Source organism: Oryza sativa, chromosome 1 (genome assembly GCF_034140825.1).
Source record: "Oryza sativa Japonica Group chromosome 1, ASM3414082v1".
Lineage (NCBI taxonomy): Eukaryota > Viridiplantae > Streptophyta > Magnoliopsida > Poales > Poaceae > Oryza > Oryza sativa.
Genome location: NC_089035.1, coordinates 1479301 through 1496990, shown reverse-complemented (window position 1 = coordinate 1496990; position 17690 = coordinate 1479301). Strand labels below are relative to the sequence as shown.

Sequence of the window (17690 nt, the reverse complement as noted above, 5' to 3'; positions counted from 1 at the left end):
ACTTAAAAATAGATTTATTTGAAATTTTAAAACAGTTTCTATATAGAAAAAATTTACAATAAATATACTATTTAACAGTTTGAAATATTTACTAAAAGAAAACGAGAAACTTGAAGTTTGGAGTTCGAACTACTACTTCCTATCTAGATTTTCTTATAATCCATCTCATATTGAGCATAAGGAGGCAGCATTGACTGCATATATACGATAATGGAAAACAGAGAGAATTCAATTCAGGAACAGCCGAGTGAGATAAAAATGAATGACGTATATATTATACTTTTCACTTCGAAGAATCAAGCGGATTACAAACATGTACCCCTCGATCAATCATCGACGCCATAAGAACCATATAAGACACACACAGAATGAATTGAATAAATATAAATTTAAATAACATAATATATATATATATATATATATATATATATATATATATATATATATATATATATATATATATATATATATATATATATATATATATATATATATATCTCTTTTCCCACGCAAATGGAAATCCTCGAATTATTGATCCTGGTGAGGCATCTTGATCATCTCGTCAATGTCAGCACCGTGTTTTATCGTGTTCATGCAAGCAACTTGAGTGGCCTGATCATGGCATTGTCTTCGTGATCCAAGATCTGCACATCAAATCACATTAGAACATATAAATTCGATTAGAAAAAAAATTAACCCAGTAAGATAGACACGTGGCATTTAACGTGGCGCTTACGTGGCAATGGTAGACGTATCCCGGCTCGGCGGTGGTGTCGAAGGGGTAGGTCTGGTTGGTGTCGACGAGCTTGAAGGCGATGACCACCGAGGTGACGAAGCCCGGGGGCACCTTGATGACGTTCTTCCACGTCTTCTCGTGGTCCGGCACCGGCACGACGGGGCCGACGGCGTGCTGGTCGACGTTGCACTTGACCGCGTCGTTGACCGCCGTCATGCAGTCGGTGAAGGCCTGCAGGTTGACGAGCTGCTGCATCTTCACCGCCTGGAACATCCCCAGGTGGATGTGCAGCGGGTGGTTGTCGCCGGTGAGGTTGATCACCTGCCACAGCTCCGTCGTGCCGGACTTGGGCGTCTCCGTCACCGGGTCCTCCAGGCGGAGCCCGTTGATGTAGAGGTGCGTCGACTGCCCCGTCGGCGTCAGGTACTCGTACATCACGATGTACCTCGTCATCGTCGTCGGCGGCAGCGCCGTCACGCTCGCGTACGGCACCTCGTGGTCCGGCACCGTCGAGTTGTCCGGCGGGTCGAGCGGCCCGTTCGGCTGGACGATGAACTTCATCACCTTGCCGTTGAGCGGGCCGGGGGCGGCGCCGGTGGGGAACGGGTAGGGCGCCGAGTTGAGCAGCTCGATCTCGGCCGTCGGCGACTGGGAGAAGTCGACGACGACGTCGAAGATCTCGGCCGGGGAGAGGAGGAGGTTGGAGACGGTGACCGGCGCGGAGAGGTAGGACGCGTCGGAGCCGACGACGTGGATGGGGAGGCCGTTGGAGAGGGAGACGTTGAAGTAGCGGGCGTTGCTGGCGTTGAGGATGCGGAGGCGGTAGCGGCGGCGGTGGACGACGAGGAACGGCCACGCCTTGCCGTTGACGGTGATGGCCTCGCCGAAGTACTCCGGCGCCCATTGCGGGTGGATGTTGGGCGCGACGCCGGTGGAGTTCATGTAGAGCGAGCCGTCGACGTTGAAGCTCCGGTCGGCGATGACGAGGTGAAGGTCGTCGTCGTCGCAGGGGAGGTCCATGGGGGTGTCCACCTCGGGCTTCTCGATGACGTAGGCGCCGAGGAGGCCGGCGAGGAGGTTGGCGCGGGTGAGGCCGAGGGCGTGGTCGTGGTACCAGAGGTTGCCCGGAGGCTGGACGTTGGGGTAGCGGTAGGTGGCCTGGGTCCAGGCGGGTCCCTTCTCGGCGAAGCCGGCGGTGAACCAGGCGAAGGCGCTGCCGTCGGACTGCGGCGGGTGGGCGCTGCCGTGGAGGTGGACGACGGTGGGGACGCCGCCGTTCTTGGGGATGGCGGTGGGGACGGTGGGGTCCCACGGAAGGATGTGCGACGCCGGGAGGTGGTTCTCCCACCTCACGAACAGCGGCACGTCGTGCCGCGCCATGATCGTCGGCCCCGGGAACGTCGCCGAGTCCGGGCACTGCCCGTACACGAACACCGGCGTCGCCGGCAGGTCGCGGTGGAATTTCTGCATGCATCATGCAACCATCCCATTTTTTATTATTTTTTATTTATTTTACTGTTCAATTAATTGATTCAATGCATTAATTGTATTGTCATATCGACCCTGATTAGAATAATCCTACTGTGTGAAGCTAGCCTAACACATGCATTTTGGGAATACTGTACTTGCATCACTCAAGTCTAACTAACTAATCATGAATTGATGTGACCTGGATTGGCTGTTTGGGCTAAAACCAATTATTTGAGCTAGTAGGCACCACCGACGACATGATCAAAGTACTAATTTGTTTTCTTCTGTTTCGAAAAAGAAAAAAAAGGCATTCGCCCCAAATTTGTGCCGACCAAAAATGTACTACCAATCATTTCTGCTACAAAATTAGTACTCCTTGAAGATTTGAAGCTAATCCCCAGAGGTCAAATTAAGTGTTGAGTTGCATATATGAGTACGCAATTAGTGCTCCTAAGTGCAGCTAATTAACGTACCCAGGTCTTCTGGTACATGCCGATGGTGAGGTTGATGGGCACGGCTTGGCCGCGCTGGAATCCATAGCCACGGATCTTGGCCATCTGCGGCAGCGCGTCCACGTACATCTGCAGCGACCCGGCCACCCTCTGCAGGTCCGCCACCGTCACCGCCGCCTGCGCCGCCGCGACATTGCCGGCGACACCAACGACGACCACCACTACAGCCACCACCAACGCCACGACCCTCGCTCGATTCTCACCCATCATCTGCACCCAAAATCAAATCATTTGTAATCATGCAGCAAACTGATGTAATCAATGTACTGCACTACTGCTAGCTGATTAATTACTGGTTAATCACTACGTATATATCTCACCTTAGTTGCTTGTGGACGAACAGATGAAGCAGCTGGAGAGGGGCATGCAAAGGATAATAGACAATTAGACAGTGGCGTGTGGCTAACACACGAGAGACACACGACTGATGATGATCTTGGCAATCTGAGATGGGCATGTATTTATAGGATGAGACTGAGTAAGTAAACGTCTAAACGTGCAGGACAGCGAGATGGATGGATGGATGGATCGATCGACCGACGACGCAACAAGCTGAATAGTTAGTTGGAGACGGCCAACCCAACCTAAACTAATTAAACAAACTGAAAAAAATAAGCTGTGCATTCTAGCAAGCTGCATGAGAGCTTCTACACACAGGCCATTTTAAATTCAGAGCTAGGGATGCCGGATGCAAACCCAACTAATTAAGCTCTCTGAGATGTATGGTCAACACTTGAACACATATGTACACCAGCTGGTCCATCTCCATTTGAACAGTTTCTTAGTTACTGATACTGATTACTTTGTCCTATTCCTTGTCAGCTTTGTCCACACATCAATCAACCATGCCTGTCTCATCAACCGAAGAACAACCGTTGAATTGTTCAAACTTTAAAGTACTACTAGTAGTAGCTACTTGGAGAATTAACATGCGTGAGCCAGTGATCTTGGCGTTGTTTCAGCAAACATTACATATTTACAGTAGTCACACATCGTACTGCATTTGTGCACTACACATGTGGCAGCTATGAGCACGTTGATAGTATAATACTACATTATATACTACATGGTACATGATCAAACATAATGTTGATAACAATTATTAAGCTGGCCAGATTGGTACCTACTACCAATAGTAAGCTCTAATTAACATCAATCACGTTACACCTCCCCCTGATCAACCCATGAGACTAAAGGACTGCACATTTCCACTATCATACCAATAATATGCATTAAGAAGTCAAGGATCGATCAATTACCTCCTAACTACTCTCACTATTTTACAACAGGCATGCACTAATTATAATTGTTCTTGCACAGCGTGCTACTAGCTAGCTAGCCACTAGCAACTTGGTGTGATAGATGGTGTGACATGGTGTGTTCTGATGAAGATTCTTTTGTTGAAAAGCAAAAAAACTTAATCTAGGCATGTACAATGTATAGCCTGATCAAAGCTGTTAAGATCCAATGAAAACGCAGGATTCGTTGACATTCTACTGCATTTTTCCATCGACTTTGTTGCCAATTGGATCGAATCTGTAGCAGATCCGGCGTTCCAATTCACATTATTCAATTATTCTTAGCTGTTTGGCATATATATCATTGGATACAAGTAACATGCAAGTTGCCACAAAAATGTTCGACAAACGTGGAATTGGTTGCAGCGATCGAAGATACACAGATATACGCATGTACTATTTGTACAAACAAGTACATATCTATCCATGATTTGATCAGTTAGCTACCGTTAATTTCAAATAAATTAGAACAATAAGGTTATCCGTCGTCAAAGAATCTGAGTTGCACGTCAGGTAAGAATGCTAGCTCTTCCAAAAGTTGGCAATGGTTGTTGGTGAATCTGTGGGCAATGTTCCTAGTTTCACTTTCACTAACTGAATATGCCTATGGACGACTACTTTTTCAGTTATGTTTTGCCTATATAGCGTGTGGTTCGTGTCTTCAGAGAAAGACAAATCTCTTATCTTCAGAGAAGTTCAGAAAGACAGAGGACTAGATGGTTTACGTACACACCATTTGCGGTGCAATTAAATAAGTGCAAAAACCAAAATCAAGGAACACGATAGACCCTGTTGATGGTGACTAACAAATAGTAAAATCGTACAGAATTAGGGACAAAACAATAACAAGGACCCGCTTTGCAAATCATTGGACTCAGGTCAGAGGTACTAATCAGCACTCAACTCACAGTGCAATATACACATACATAGAATAGAATTTGTCCATTGAGAATACTAGCTTAATTAGAATAAGTTGGCTACACCCCATAGGAAGGCAGAAAGAGGGAGCAGATCAATCGGTTGCTTAACAAACTTTTTAGAAAAATGGAAGAGTATAACACATCTGGCCTCTGCATCATAGATGCACACAAGCATCAGATGGAAGTGGGATATATAAAGAATTAGCAGTGATAAACTGATCAACTGCATAATATATATTTCATAGTGAGGAATTAGAGAACAAAAGAACATTAGTTCATCAGCAAATTAAAATGACTTCTCTTTTCTTATCTGTGGATGGATCTCTGTATCTGAATTGGAGACATTGTTTTCTTTTCTGACGGAACACAACGCATGGCAGTTTTTGTCTTTGGTTATACCTGCTATATGCATGCGCGTGAACAAGCGAAATACTGAAAGCAACCATACGCGAATACGGCGGCGCGAGTAGCAGTAGATCAGTAGGCAACCATAGCAGCCAAACCAAGCTATCTACTGTAGCTGATCCATTGTCCTCTCGTGACAGGAATAGTTGCATATTGAAACGTACACCTCAATTGCGACTTTGGGCCCTTTGCTAGGGTAAATAATTAGCAAAGCAAGCAAGCTTTGGCAGGATTGCAAAGACCTCCTGCCTTCATGGTCTCAGGGAGCAGCTGTGAGCCTGTAACCATTATGGCCAGCATTATCCTACTAATTTAATTTGATTTTGTGAAATTCAGAAGGATGGTTCGAAATGTTGGAATTAGTTGATATTTGTCAGTGAATCTGTGTGCAGCGTCCCTAGTTTCGCACGTAGAAATTAACCAGTGATCGATGGATGCCTGCCTATTCTTTGGCCACAGAGAGAGAGGCCTGTAGTAGATTGTTAGGTAAGCAAACCGAACTCTCTACATGTAGGAATACAGGCATACACACACACCGTTAATTTAATTTCGTAGGTTCAAAGTGAACGACCCCAGCTACCCGGCGAGCATGTTGATTCGATCTGACGAGGAGAATGTCAAAATAATAGATCGAGAGAAGTAAGCAAAGTGGGCCGTGCAAGCAAATCAGTGGTCACGGACTCGTTAGTCAGAGTAATCAGTAATCAACGGTACAATATTATTATATACACGCGGAGTTTTGATTAGTGCCGAAACAACCATATGTCCATATGCAAACATAACAAAGGCAACAACCTCATGTGTGTATTCATGCTGCAAACCATCGACATTTCAGAGGCTAAACAAGTCGTAAGATCATATACAGCCGCTCAACTATGTCTATACCACTGGTGGAGAAACCCTTTATAGTCCCGGTTAGTAACCCCCCTTTAGTCCCGATTTCCAAACCGGGAGTACCAATCCGGGACTAAAGATCGCTATCTTTAGTCCCGGGTAAAATAACCGGGACTAAAGATCGATCTTTAATCCCGGTTGGTAACAGATGGCTCAGCCACGTGGCTGAGCCATCTTTAGTCCCTAAAGATCGAGCTGACCTTTTTTTTTCATGGCCCTGTTGCTGCGTGGTTTATATATATATATAAACCATGCATATATATGTTTCAATACATATATATGCATATATATATATATATATATATATATATATATATATATTATATTATATGTATATATGGTTCAGTAGATATGTATATGCATAATATATATGTATATATACATATATATGTTATGCAAATGCATATGTGTGTGTGTGTGTATATATATATGACCAAAATATATTTACATTATAGAAAATGTGTACACATGCATATAGAAACATATGTAGTCATGTATTAATTACAATCCATTATATGTCCTAGCTAGCTACGATTAAGGACCGGTGAATTGTGTTTCCGTCGTAGTAGAATTTACCCTTGGGATCAAGGATTTCTTCGTTGATGAATCCCATGAGTTGTTCTTGAACCGCCGCGATAAATTCCTTGTGTGTGGTCAGGTTATCCCTCATGCGAATAAACTATATGAATGTATGAAATTGATTAGTAATTAAACAAGAAATTGTTACGTAATGAAATTTTGAATTTATTTGTACGTACATCGAGCTCTCTTGTGGTGATGATTTGGTCTGCAAGGCAGTGGCAATACTCGCACACGTAGTAGCCGCACAAATTAGTTCCCTGCTTTTGCTTTGCGCACTACAAATAAATGACAAATTAACGGCGTGAGATCTAATTAATATACACTTGTATGTATTAATTTGAATCGGAGAAATATAAATGTAGAGCATGTGTACTGACAGGAAATTTGAACCTCCGCCTAAGTCTTTCTCTCCAGTTGCCGCGGACCAAATGACGGAACCGATACCAAGCCCTACATGGAGTTTAAAGATATGATTCGTAGTAGAAATAATTAACATAACAAGAATTTCTTAATTAACAGAGGAACTTATACCAGTACCTGTCTATAAGTTCGAAAACCTTGTCAAACGTAGATTCTTTTTTATCCATTGAGTCATATACGTTGACGGTGCAGGCCGACAGGTCGAAGAGTAAAAGCACCCAGTGGAATCTGCAATGTGCGTGGGATGCATTACATATGAAACACTTAGCAAGTTCGTATGGGAATGAAATTTGGTATGTAGGAAGACAGTAAAATTAAACTAACTCTGTGTTGTACGGCAACAGTATGAACGTCTTGTAATGCTGCGCCTTCAGGAGATGGACGAGATTGTCCTCTGTTTCTTGTGGATATTTGTCACGCCCCGAGCTAGTCCCGACTGGAATTAGCCCGTGACGCTCCAAATTAACCTGTTAATCGATACCAGTCCCAGGAAACAGTGCTGGTATCACAGGAAGATAGAATATCACAGCAACAGAGGCCTCTTTATTATAGAGTAGGAGTACAGTCATGTTGTGTAGCGCCCATTCCGTCGTGGCGCCTAGCGGGAAAATTATCTCCGAAAAAACCTAATTGCGAAATTTGTTTCTTTGATTGTTGTCTAGTGTCTGTGCCTTCTCAAGATCTCAATCCCCGATCTATCGTCGAGTTCAATTCCGAATCCAATTCCTTCCAAATCAAATTCCTCCGCAAAAGTCTATTTTGCCTCCCCCGAGGTCGATGGGCCGAATATCGCTCGGCCCATCCCTCTCTTCCCCGGCCCATCTCTCCCTCTCTCCCGGGCGCGCTCTCTCTCCCTTTCTCTCTCTCTCTCTCCCTTCTCCCCTCCGGCGCGCTCCTTCCCTCCCCCCCCGCTCAGCCTCGCCCGCGCGCTGCTCGCGCGTGCGAGAGCCGCCCCGAGCGCCTCTCTCCCCGCTTCCCCTCCGTTCCGCCCGTGCGCCGCGCGCGCGTGCGCGGGAGTCGCCCGCGCCGAGCGCCCCTCCCCTCGCGCGAGCTCCCCGCTCGCAAAGCCGCTTCCCGCGCGCCGTGTTCGCGTGCGCGCGCCCGCGCGGACGCCGCTCGTTGTTTCCCGCGCGCGCGCCGAGTGGCCGACCGCCCAGTCGCCGCCGTCGTCAGCGCCTGCCGCGCCTGTCGCCCGTGTCGTCGCGCCGCTCCAAACCATCTCACCGTCATCGCCGTCGTCATCCCCGGCCCGCCACTCCGCGCGCAAGCCGCCAAGAGGCGGAGGCTGAGCTCTCCCTTCCCTCTGCCGCGTCGCCCCAGCCTCCCCTTTCCCCTCCTCTCCCATTCGCCTCCGCGCCATTGCCGCCGCTCCCGTGCTCTGCCTCGCCTCCGCCGTCCATCGCCAAGCGCCGGGAGAGCCGGTGCGTTCGTGGACGCGGAAGGGGACTCCGGGCGCGCCCTCTTCACCCTCTTCCTCGGCCCGAGGCCGGAGAGATCACTCCCGCGCCGTCGGCCTCTCGTCACTGCGCCCCGTCCCGCACGGTAGTGCCTCCCTCCGTTCTCCCTCCTCGCTCCATCTCCTCCCCCTAGCTTTCGGTAGTAGCTTGAGTAGACTCCCCGTAGTTAGCCGGCGCCGCCCCGACCGTTGCCGTCGCTCGCCGTGTGCTTGCCGCCGTCGCCGCCCGAGCTCCGTAGCACCCGCTCGTCGCCGGCCTCGCTCGGCGTAGTTCCGCCCAATCCGACGCTAGCGTCGAGTTCCCGTGGCCGCGTAGATGCTCTCACCGCCGGGAATCGACCCCTCGTAGCTTCGTCGCCGTTTTCCCCTTCTCCCGCCGCCGGTTGCCGCCGCCGCAATCCGCCGCCGTCGAGCAACCCCCGGCAAATCCGAGCCGTTGGCTCGTCTCCCCTCGTCCCGTGCAACCGCCCGGTGTGCTCGCTTTTGCCCGAATCACCGTGAGTCGCTCCGCCGCTCGCCGCTGTCGTCCGCCGTCCGTTCCGGCCGGCGTCGTCGTCTACCTCCCGCCAGCCCGCGTGGCTGCCACGTAGGCGCCACGTCGGTGCCACCTTGGCCGCGACCGGATCAGCCGACCCGGCCAGCCGCTCCCTCCGTCTTTCCCCCGTGCGCATGGTCCGCGGTGAGCCGTGAGGCTGCGCGTGGGCCCGCCGCATCCGTTCCTCCGCGAACCGCGCGCGTGCACCGCGTCCCAGCCCCGCCCGCGCGCGTACGCCGCAAACTCCCTCCGCACGGTGAGCCGAGCCGCTGACAAGCGGGTCCCACCCGGGACCGCGCGAGGTGAGCCCGGTCCACCGGACTCTCTCTCCTCCCTCCCGCGCGCGCGCGCTTGGGCCGTCTTGGGCCGGCCGGCCCGTTGAGATCGGCCGGTCCGCTCCATTTCCCTTGGGCCGCGCCCTAGCCGCCCGAGAGAAGTCTACTTCTCCTCCCTCTTCCTTTTCTTTTCCAAAAAGGATTTAATTAAATCCTTTTCCTTTAGATCAAAAATTCAATAATCCTAGAAATTCAATATCTTCCCAACCGTAAATCCGTTTGACTCCGTTCAACTTCCAAAATTTCCCAAATCTCGAGATCTGTCTAGTGGCACGCTTAGAGGTCATTAATAGGGCTTTATTTTCGCCGTTTGTTGAGTTATCCCGTTTCGCGTGTAGTTTCGGAGCCCGAAGACCCGCAGTGCGAGGATTTCGAGGATCAAGCTCCAGATCTCGAGCAAGGCAAGCCACCTTTGAACATCTTGAGCCTATATTTGAAATTTAATTATATTGCTTGCAAAATATTATGCATTGATAGGATCACACTAAATCTGTTGTCCCGTCTGCAAGGCAGATTGGCGGACTTACCTAACTTGTTGCATTTGATCCTTCCATTGTTAATTGTTACACTACGTCCCCTTGTAACCGACCAGTTGCGCCTCGATATTCGTGCACTCTGTGCGAATATCGACGGTCGCCTTCAAACTTAAAAATCTGAGTAACAACTTGGGTAAAACTGGAGTTTTACAAAAGACTTGGAAAACCCGACACCTGGGTCGGTGCTTGCGAACTAAATGAATTTCCAAAACCGCGGACCGGGGAACGCACCGAGTGTACGGTTTCCCGCTCTCGCACTTAAGGACCGATTCCTTGGAATTTCATCCAAACATAAGACAAGTACGACCACATGGGTGGAATGGGACACCCCTGGCTGAGTAACTAGCTTATCAGGGGAGCCTTGATGCCGAGAGACATGTGGATTCGCCGGGGTGGTGTCGGGGAGGACCCCTGGGCTTCCTGGCACAGTATGGTCTGGGACCTAACCTGTTGTTGGTCTGGGACCCCTCTCGTCGGCATATGGTAAACCTGTATCGGCTTTCGAAATGCCTTGTCATGAAAGCTTGGAGGTCTCCCGACGTGGCTGATCCCCACGGGCTGGGTGATCCGGGTTAGTAATGTCGTGTGGGTAAAGTGTACCCCCTCTGCAGAGGTTAACAAACTGTTCGAACAGCCGTGCCCACGGTCATCGGCGGATGTGAGGTGATTCCTAGCGTAGTTTTGTTTGACTACTGCTTGTGAAATTGCTGTTGTGAAACTGGGTTCGATGTTTGGAAAATCAGCAGCTGACGGGATCAGCTAGGCCCGGGTGGCCGTTTGAAAAGTTGTTGGCCCGGGTGGCCGTTTGAAAAGCTGTTGGCCGGGTGCCAGCCCTGTTTCAAGATCTAAAGACTGATACATTGCACATACCCCGACCGGACGAGACGCACTGTCTCATCCGTGTCGTTTGAGAAGCACTCACTTAGTTGCTTTTAGAAAAGAGTTCAAATAAAATCAATTGCAAAAACAACAGCCTTTCCTTGAAGCCTGCATTAAACACTTATTTCCCCTGGCTTGCTGAGTACTCCCGTACTCACCCTTGCTCTATATAAATAACCCCCCCCAGTTGCTGAAGAAGATGAAGCGGATCCTGCTGATGAGGAGTTCTTCCAGGAGCAAGCCGGCTACGATGAGTTTTAGGGTTTCGGCCTAGTTCCCAAGTCGCGCCTGTGATTGTATGGTCCAAGTCCTGGCTTCCGCTTTCCTTTTGTAATGCAGTTGTGAGCTCGGGATCTGTCCGCAGCCCAACATGACTGTACTTCTACTCTATAATAAAGAGACCTCCGTTGCTGTGATATTCTGTCTCCCTGTGATACCAGCACTGTTTCCTGGGACTGGTATCGATTAACAGGTTAAATTGGAGCGTCACGGGCTAGTTCCGGTCGGGACTAGTTCGGGGCGTGACAAGAGATGGTATCAGAGCACAGGCTTGGCCCTAGGGCGAAACCCGACGCTTAGGACGACCCTAAGGATACTAAGTTCAAAACTACTTGCGAAAAGCTAAGGTTTCTTTTGTTTTCTTTATTTTCAATAGTTTGTTTCTAAAATGGTTACTGATCTTTCTCCCTCTTTCAAAATTGTAGATGGCAGTGAACGCCAGCTTCAGTTCCCACGGGTTTGGTGAGAGTCACCACGTCGCCCAGCTTCGTGACCTCTCCCGTTTCCTTGGCTTCTCGTGTCCCGAGTACACGGGGTACTCCGTGGACCGTGTTCCCCCTCACTGTGAGCTCTCTGTGTACCTTTACCCCCGTGGAGGTATACACGGAGCTGGCCTTCGCCCACACCACTTCACCGTGGCCAGGCCCACTCTGCAGATCGCGTACCAGGACCTCTCCTGGACTGCGCTTCGTCGCCTGGCCCATGACTACAGCCACCGTCTCGGAGGCTCCGCCTTCCGGCAGCTTCCACGCCTTCCTTCTGGCCACTCAGACGCCAGGTACCCTTGTCCGTACAGCGAGTCTCAGCCAGTGCTGACTCGCATGGTTGAGCTTTCGGAGGCTCAGGCCACTCAGCACGACCTACTCCTTGAGGCTTACCGCTCCCTTGCCCGCCGCTACGCCGCTTTGGAGGCCCGTCTGGCCGAGGAGGGTGTCACCTCAGTTGACACTATCTCCTGGGACTCAGGACGCCTCTGCCACGCCAGCCACCTGTCCTCCCACAGCTCCCGCGGCTCTGCCCGCACTCCCAGTGGCCCGCGCTCCCCCAGCTCGCGTGCGCCGTACTCACCAGTGTACTCCCCCTACCCACACCCAGTTAGCCCTTCCTACACCCCAGGACACACCCCAGTTGCTTCCTCCCGCCGTGGCCCACGCTTTATCCGCACTGCGCGGAAGCGTGTTGTTGGTTCTTCCACCGTGTTCCGTTTCCACTACCCAGCTCCCCCACCGCCAGCAGCCCGTGCTGCTGCCGGCCCTCGACAGGTTCCGCCGGTCCCTTTGCGCCAGCCGATCGACGTTTCTTCGACTGAGGAGCCGACTACAGGAGGCAGCCAGGCCGACGAGGAGTAGAGGAGGCAGTCTTCAGCAGCCGTCCGTGTGTTAGGCCCTTTTGTTCCGCCGCCAACTCTTTTGGAGTCGTGGCGAGGTAGTGCGTGCGTGTGTTTGTTGTGGGTGTTGTTTGGTAGTCTGGTTCTCCTAGGTGGTGTGCGCACAGTCAAGCTCGGCGTAGCTCTGTGACTTGTCCACACCCGTTGTATCAGGTGTTTTTATGATTTGAAAAATCCAGTTTATGCCTAGTGTGTGCTATCTGAGTTGCTATTTGCTTTGCTCCTTGCCCTCCTAAGTGCTTATCTGACTCTTACCCCGCCCTCTTCTGGGAGTTTAGATGGCTAGCCGTCCCCGCCGTGCAGCTCGTGCACCAGCCCGCTTTGGTTTTGAGGATGGTAGAGTTGAGCCAGAAGAAAATCATGAGTCGGCTAATGAACAGTCACACCACAGCAATAGTTCGCACCGTACTGTTTCCCGCAACGCAGAGGTTGAGCAACCCCGCCGCAGCAACCGCTCGCATCGCACAGTTTCCCGTGATGCAGAGATGGAACAGTCTCACCGCTCTCACCGCACTGCCAGTCACAATTCTGGAGAAGAACGCCTCCCTTCCCCACCTCATGTGGAAACCAACATGCAACACTTAATGGCAGTTCAGACACAAATCTTGCAAGGACTAACCACAGCCATAGCCAGTTTTCAGCATAATGCGCATGGAAATGGCCACCCTCACATGGGCAACAACAGATCCAAGCTGACAGACTTTCTGAGGTCTCGTCCGCCAGAGTTCTCTCAGACCATCGAGCCCGTCGAGGCTGACGATTGGTTGAAAGATGTTGATAGAAAACTCAACTTAGTGCAGTGTACTCCTGTTGAGAAGACGCTCTACGCCTCTCACCAGCTAAGAGGACCTGCCGCAGATTGGTCGGAGAATTACTGCAATGCACACCCTGAACCCACTAACATTGCTTGGGATGAGTTCGCTACGGCTTTCCGTGCAGCTCACGTGCCTGAAAGCACTATTGACATGAAGAAAGAAGAATTCAACAGACTTAAGCAAGGCAACAGCAGTGTCAATGAGTACCTAAGTCAGTTCAACAAGTTGGCTCGGTACGCCCCTGAGGAAGTGGACACAGACAAGAAGAAGATCAGGAAATTCTTGAAAGGAATCGCAGTTGGAATGAGACTCCAGTTGATTGCTCATGACTTCCCCACCTTTCAACACATGATCAACAAGGCACTTCTACTTGAGGATGCCAGAAAAGAGGCCACCGAAGAATACAAGAAGCGCAAGTCTAACCATCAGGGAAATTCTTCCCGAGGCGCACCTCGCCCTCGCTACGGTCAACCCATGCAATACCATCAGTCGGTCACTCAGGCTAACCACCAGCCAGGCTACGCCCCTCGTCCTCAGATAAACCGTCCGGCACCTCAGCCACAGAAGCATGCCCCTAGTGGCAATACTGCGCCTAACAGTGTTACCTCTTTCAAATCACCGCAGGGACCGTCAGCAGTTCAGTGTTTCCGGTGCAACCAGATGGGTCACTATGTTAGACAGTGTCCTCAGAATCCTACCAACACCAACTCAGGACATGCTAATGGCAGCACTGCCAAAACTCCTACTCCAGCGGCAGCTCAGTCTCGTCCAAGCTCTCAGGCAAGTGGACAAGGTTCACGTGCTTCCAACAACATTGGTCGAGGCCGCGTGAATCACATCCAAGCTGAAACCGCCCAGGATGCTCCAGACGTTGTGATGGGTATGTTCTCTGTCAACTCCGTACCCGCAATAGTTCTGTTTGATTCGGGAGCTTCCCATTCTTTCATATCGCAAGCTTTTGTGAAAAGAAATGGTTGGAAAACCCAAAATTTGCGTGTACCAATGATAGTACATTCCCCTGGAAGGAATATAAGGGCAACTCAAATATGCCCGGAAGTTAACCTTAGAATTGAGGAAGTTGACTTCCTAGCCAAACCGATAGTCCTAGACTCGCAAAGCTTGGACATCATCCTAGGGATGGATTGGTTGGCTAAGCACAAAGGACAGATAGATTGTGCCGAAAAGTCCATCACCTTGCAAGGACCTGGAGGAAAGCAAGTCCGCTTTACCCCTAACACCCCTACCGCAAGTCAGTCTATCCTAACCTGTTTACAAGTCACCTCCTTGGAGTCGGTGCCCATAGTCTGTGAATATCCCGACGTATTTCCGGAAGAATTAACAAGAATGCCACCAGACCGAGAGATCGAGTTCGCCATAGAACTGGCACCAGGCACAGCTCCAATTGCAAAAAGACCCTACCGAATGGCAGCTAATGAGTTAGCAGAAGTCAAAAGACAAATCGAAGAGTTGGAGAGTAAAGGTTATGTGCGACCTAGCTCATCCCCTTGGGGAGCCCCAGTGCTTCTGGTTAAGAAAAAGGATGGCTCTGAGAGAATGGTAATCGACTATAGAGCCCTGAATGAAGTAACTATAAATAACAAGTACCCGTTTGTCGCGACCGAGAAAATTTGCCTTTTCCCGAACGCTAGTGTATTAATCCCCGTCCCAGGAAAAGCCGGGGTACACCACACAAACATGATATAAAAGACACATCTTTATTATATCGATAATATTTACATTATTACAAAGGCGCTTCAGGCCTGGCAATCAAAAATAAACAGCAGCGGACTAGCGGGCCTACGGCTCCATCTTCACAGGCGCTCAACTGGGGTATAAGCCAGGACTCCACCTAAGACAACTTCTCCAAAGCTTCTCTTACTGAAGAGGGGAAAGATTGAGCAAGAATGAGTACAACCACAGTACTCAGCAAGCCACACCGGCAGATGCATGATTAATGCAAGGGGGTACAAGGGGTAATAATATAGGGGTTAAGTTTTGCAGTAAACAGCATTTAAAAGTCACTTAGTTGCCCAAAGCCATTTTATAAAGACGATCCTAGAGCTACACAGTATTATTAATCAAGGCCGTGAACCCACACGAACCTGCCTTAACCCAAGGCCTACGATGATTCAGACCGAACTGGCAACCCGACCCTGGGTCCCAGCTCGTCCCAAGCCAACCCAGGCCAACCATTCCTTCTTTTAGTTGTTAAGCAGATTTTAAGAATTAAAACACTGACTTGGGTACATTGCTCGGCTTGCCCATAACCGAGGGCGCGGCTATTCGAATAGATTATACTCTGATCAGAGGTGTACATCTTTACCCACAAGACACATCTTCCTCACGTGTAACCACGTGCCACATACCACCACGGTATACGGACGAAAGACGTGACATAGTTCCCAACCCATCCTAGCCATAAACAAGAGTACCGACCCAACCCCACCTACGGCCGGAACCTCCAGGACAGGTAGGCAGGATTGAGCCCCTAGCAGCAGGACACCAGCCCTGTGCCATGACATCTCGACTACCGGGCCGCAGCTCGTGTAGCCTTCATTTGTCCTAGAGATGTCCATCGACCCCCGACTTCGTCCATCTCCATCCGTGTACTTTTGTTTATAACCAGACTGAGCCACAAACTAAGCCTTACCCACTAGACATGTGGAAGTACGGTAGTGCTTTGCAACAGAGGCCCGAGCTTAATCCTTATAGTGGCCGGGGTGCTACTTCCCACAACTGGCATGCACCCAAACCCCACTGGAAAACAGGTTTTAGGGGTTTTGAAAGAGGAAGAGAGGGGTATGTCCAATTCCACCATAATCCAACAATTCCATAATGTCCAAATGATATGAGAATTCCCAAAGTCTAAAGTTATAAAACCACCTAATGTTGTCCTATTTAATCAGCGAAGCATCTACCTAAATTCATACTAGTGGAACCATGAATAGGGTACCCACTAGTTGGGGTTTTGTTTATCCTAGGGTGAACAAGGTAATAATAACAATAGCAATAATAATGTCTTAACAAAGGTAAATAGGCATGGCTAAATAAAACGGTGATAACGCGGGAATTTAAATAAAGCGATAATGCAATAATTTAAATCAACATAATTTTATAAACTGGGATTCAATATGTTCAAGGATGATGTGACTTGCCTTGCTCAGAGAGAACGGCCTTCCGAACCTTCGGCGACGACCGCAAACCACGCTTCGGGAACCTCCGGAACGACAGAAGCTACGCGAAGCACACAAGCAAAGCTACAAGCCTATAAAGAAGCAATAACAATACATAAAAAGAAAGCACAGGGTTCTTTAGGTTATAACAAACATTAGGAGAGTTGAACGGGTCGATTCAGAGTTCGTATGACCAAGATATGATCATCCGAAGTTTAATGCTGTTATATGGAGATTTGCGGATTATTATAATTAAGCTTTGCAATTATAAAACATGTGTAAGCGCTAGCCTAGAAAAGACAGGAAGGCTGCGCCGTTGACATGCGGACCTCACATGTCAACAAAAAGGACCGCGGCAGACCGAGTACACAGAGACGGTCCACGGGTCGACGGAAGCGGATCCCGTGTGTCAACCGAGGCGAGTGGCCGACAAACGGACTCCACTAGACACCACACGGGTTGCACACGAGGAAACAACGCGGCTACCAAGCGGGCACACTAACACGGACACTACACGGACAAGCGAACGACTACCGATACCGATACACGGGTACCGGGGCCGACAACCGCACAACGAGCACGGGCGACACCGAAAGGACGAGGACGGGGCAGCGAGGGAGAGGGACCCTTACCACTACGCAACGAGGCGAGGGAACGACAATGACGAACGGGCGCGGCGGAGGCGGCCGGGAACGACGGAGACGAACGGCGAGGGGACGGCTTCGGCGGCGATCCTTGGACGAAGGCGAGACGCGGCCGGCACAAGGCTTGACGACGCGGAGCCGAGGACGAAGACGACGACGGGGCTGCAGCGGCACACTTGACGAACGCGGACGACGGACGAAAACGGCTTGACGGAGGGACGAACGCCACGACGACCGGGAACGACGGGAGGACGACGACGACGACGACCGGGGCCGGCGAGGAGACGGCGAGGGCAGCCGGCAGCGGCTGCACGGAGGCGAGGATGGCGAGGAACACGCCGCTGCGATGCCGACGACGGAGGCGGCGCCGCGAGACGAAGAGCCGGCGAGGATGAACGGTGAAGACGACGACGG

General features: G+C 50.3%; 1 protein-coding gene across 2 annotated transcripts; it reads right to left on the bottom strand.

Moving 5' to 3' along the window:
* Positions 1 to 248: 248 nt before the first annotated feature.
* On the bottom strand, positions 249 to 3196 carry LOC4325983 (multicopper oxidase LPR1 homolog 4-like). Of its 2 annotated transcripts, XM_015773918.3 has the most exons (4): positions 3039 to 3196; positions 2680 to 2928; positions 737 to 2200; positions 249 to 644 (listed from the first exon to the last, which is right to left on the bottom strand). In XM_015773918.3, exons 2-4 carry the CDS (start codon positions 2926 to 2928, stop codon positions 591 to 593), a joined length of 1767 nt encoding a protein of 588 aa, XP_015629404.1. In that variant the 5' UTR covers positions 3039 to 3196; the 3' UTR covers positions 249 to 590. The 2 variants fall into 2 exon arrangements, with proteins under 2 accessions (XP_015629404.1, NP_001388468.1); NM_001401539.1 differs by having other exon boundaries at positions 496 to 2200; positions 3039 to 3188.
* Positions 3197 to 17690: the final 14494 nt, after the last annotated feature.

What these genes read in the sequence shown, in the direction of transcription:
- LOC4325983 (NM_001401539.1), bottom strand. Translation starts at nt 2,928, where the DNA reads ATGATGGGTGAGAATCGAGCGAGGGTCGTGGCGTTGGTGGTGGCTGTA. An exon ending in GCATGTACCAGAAGACCTGG is followed by an intron (nt 2,201 to 2,679) that starts GTACGTTAATTA and finishes TGATGCATGCAG; the next exon opens with AAATTCCACCGCGACCTGCC.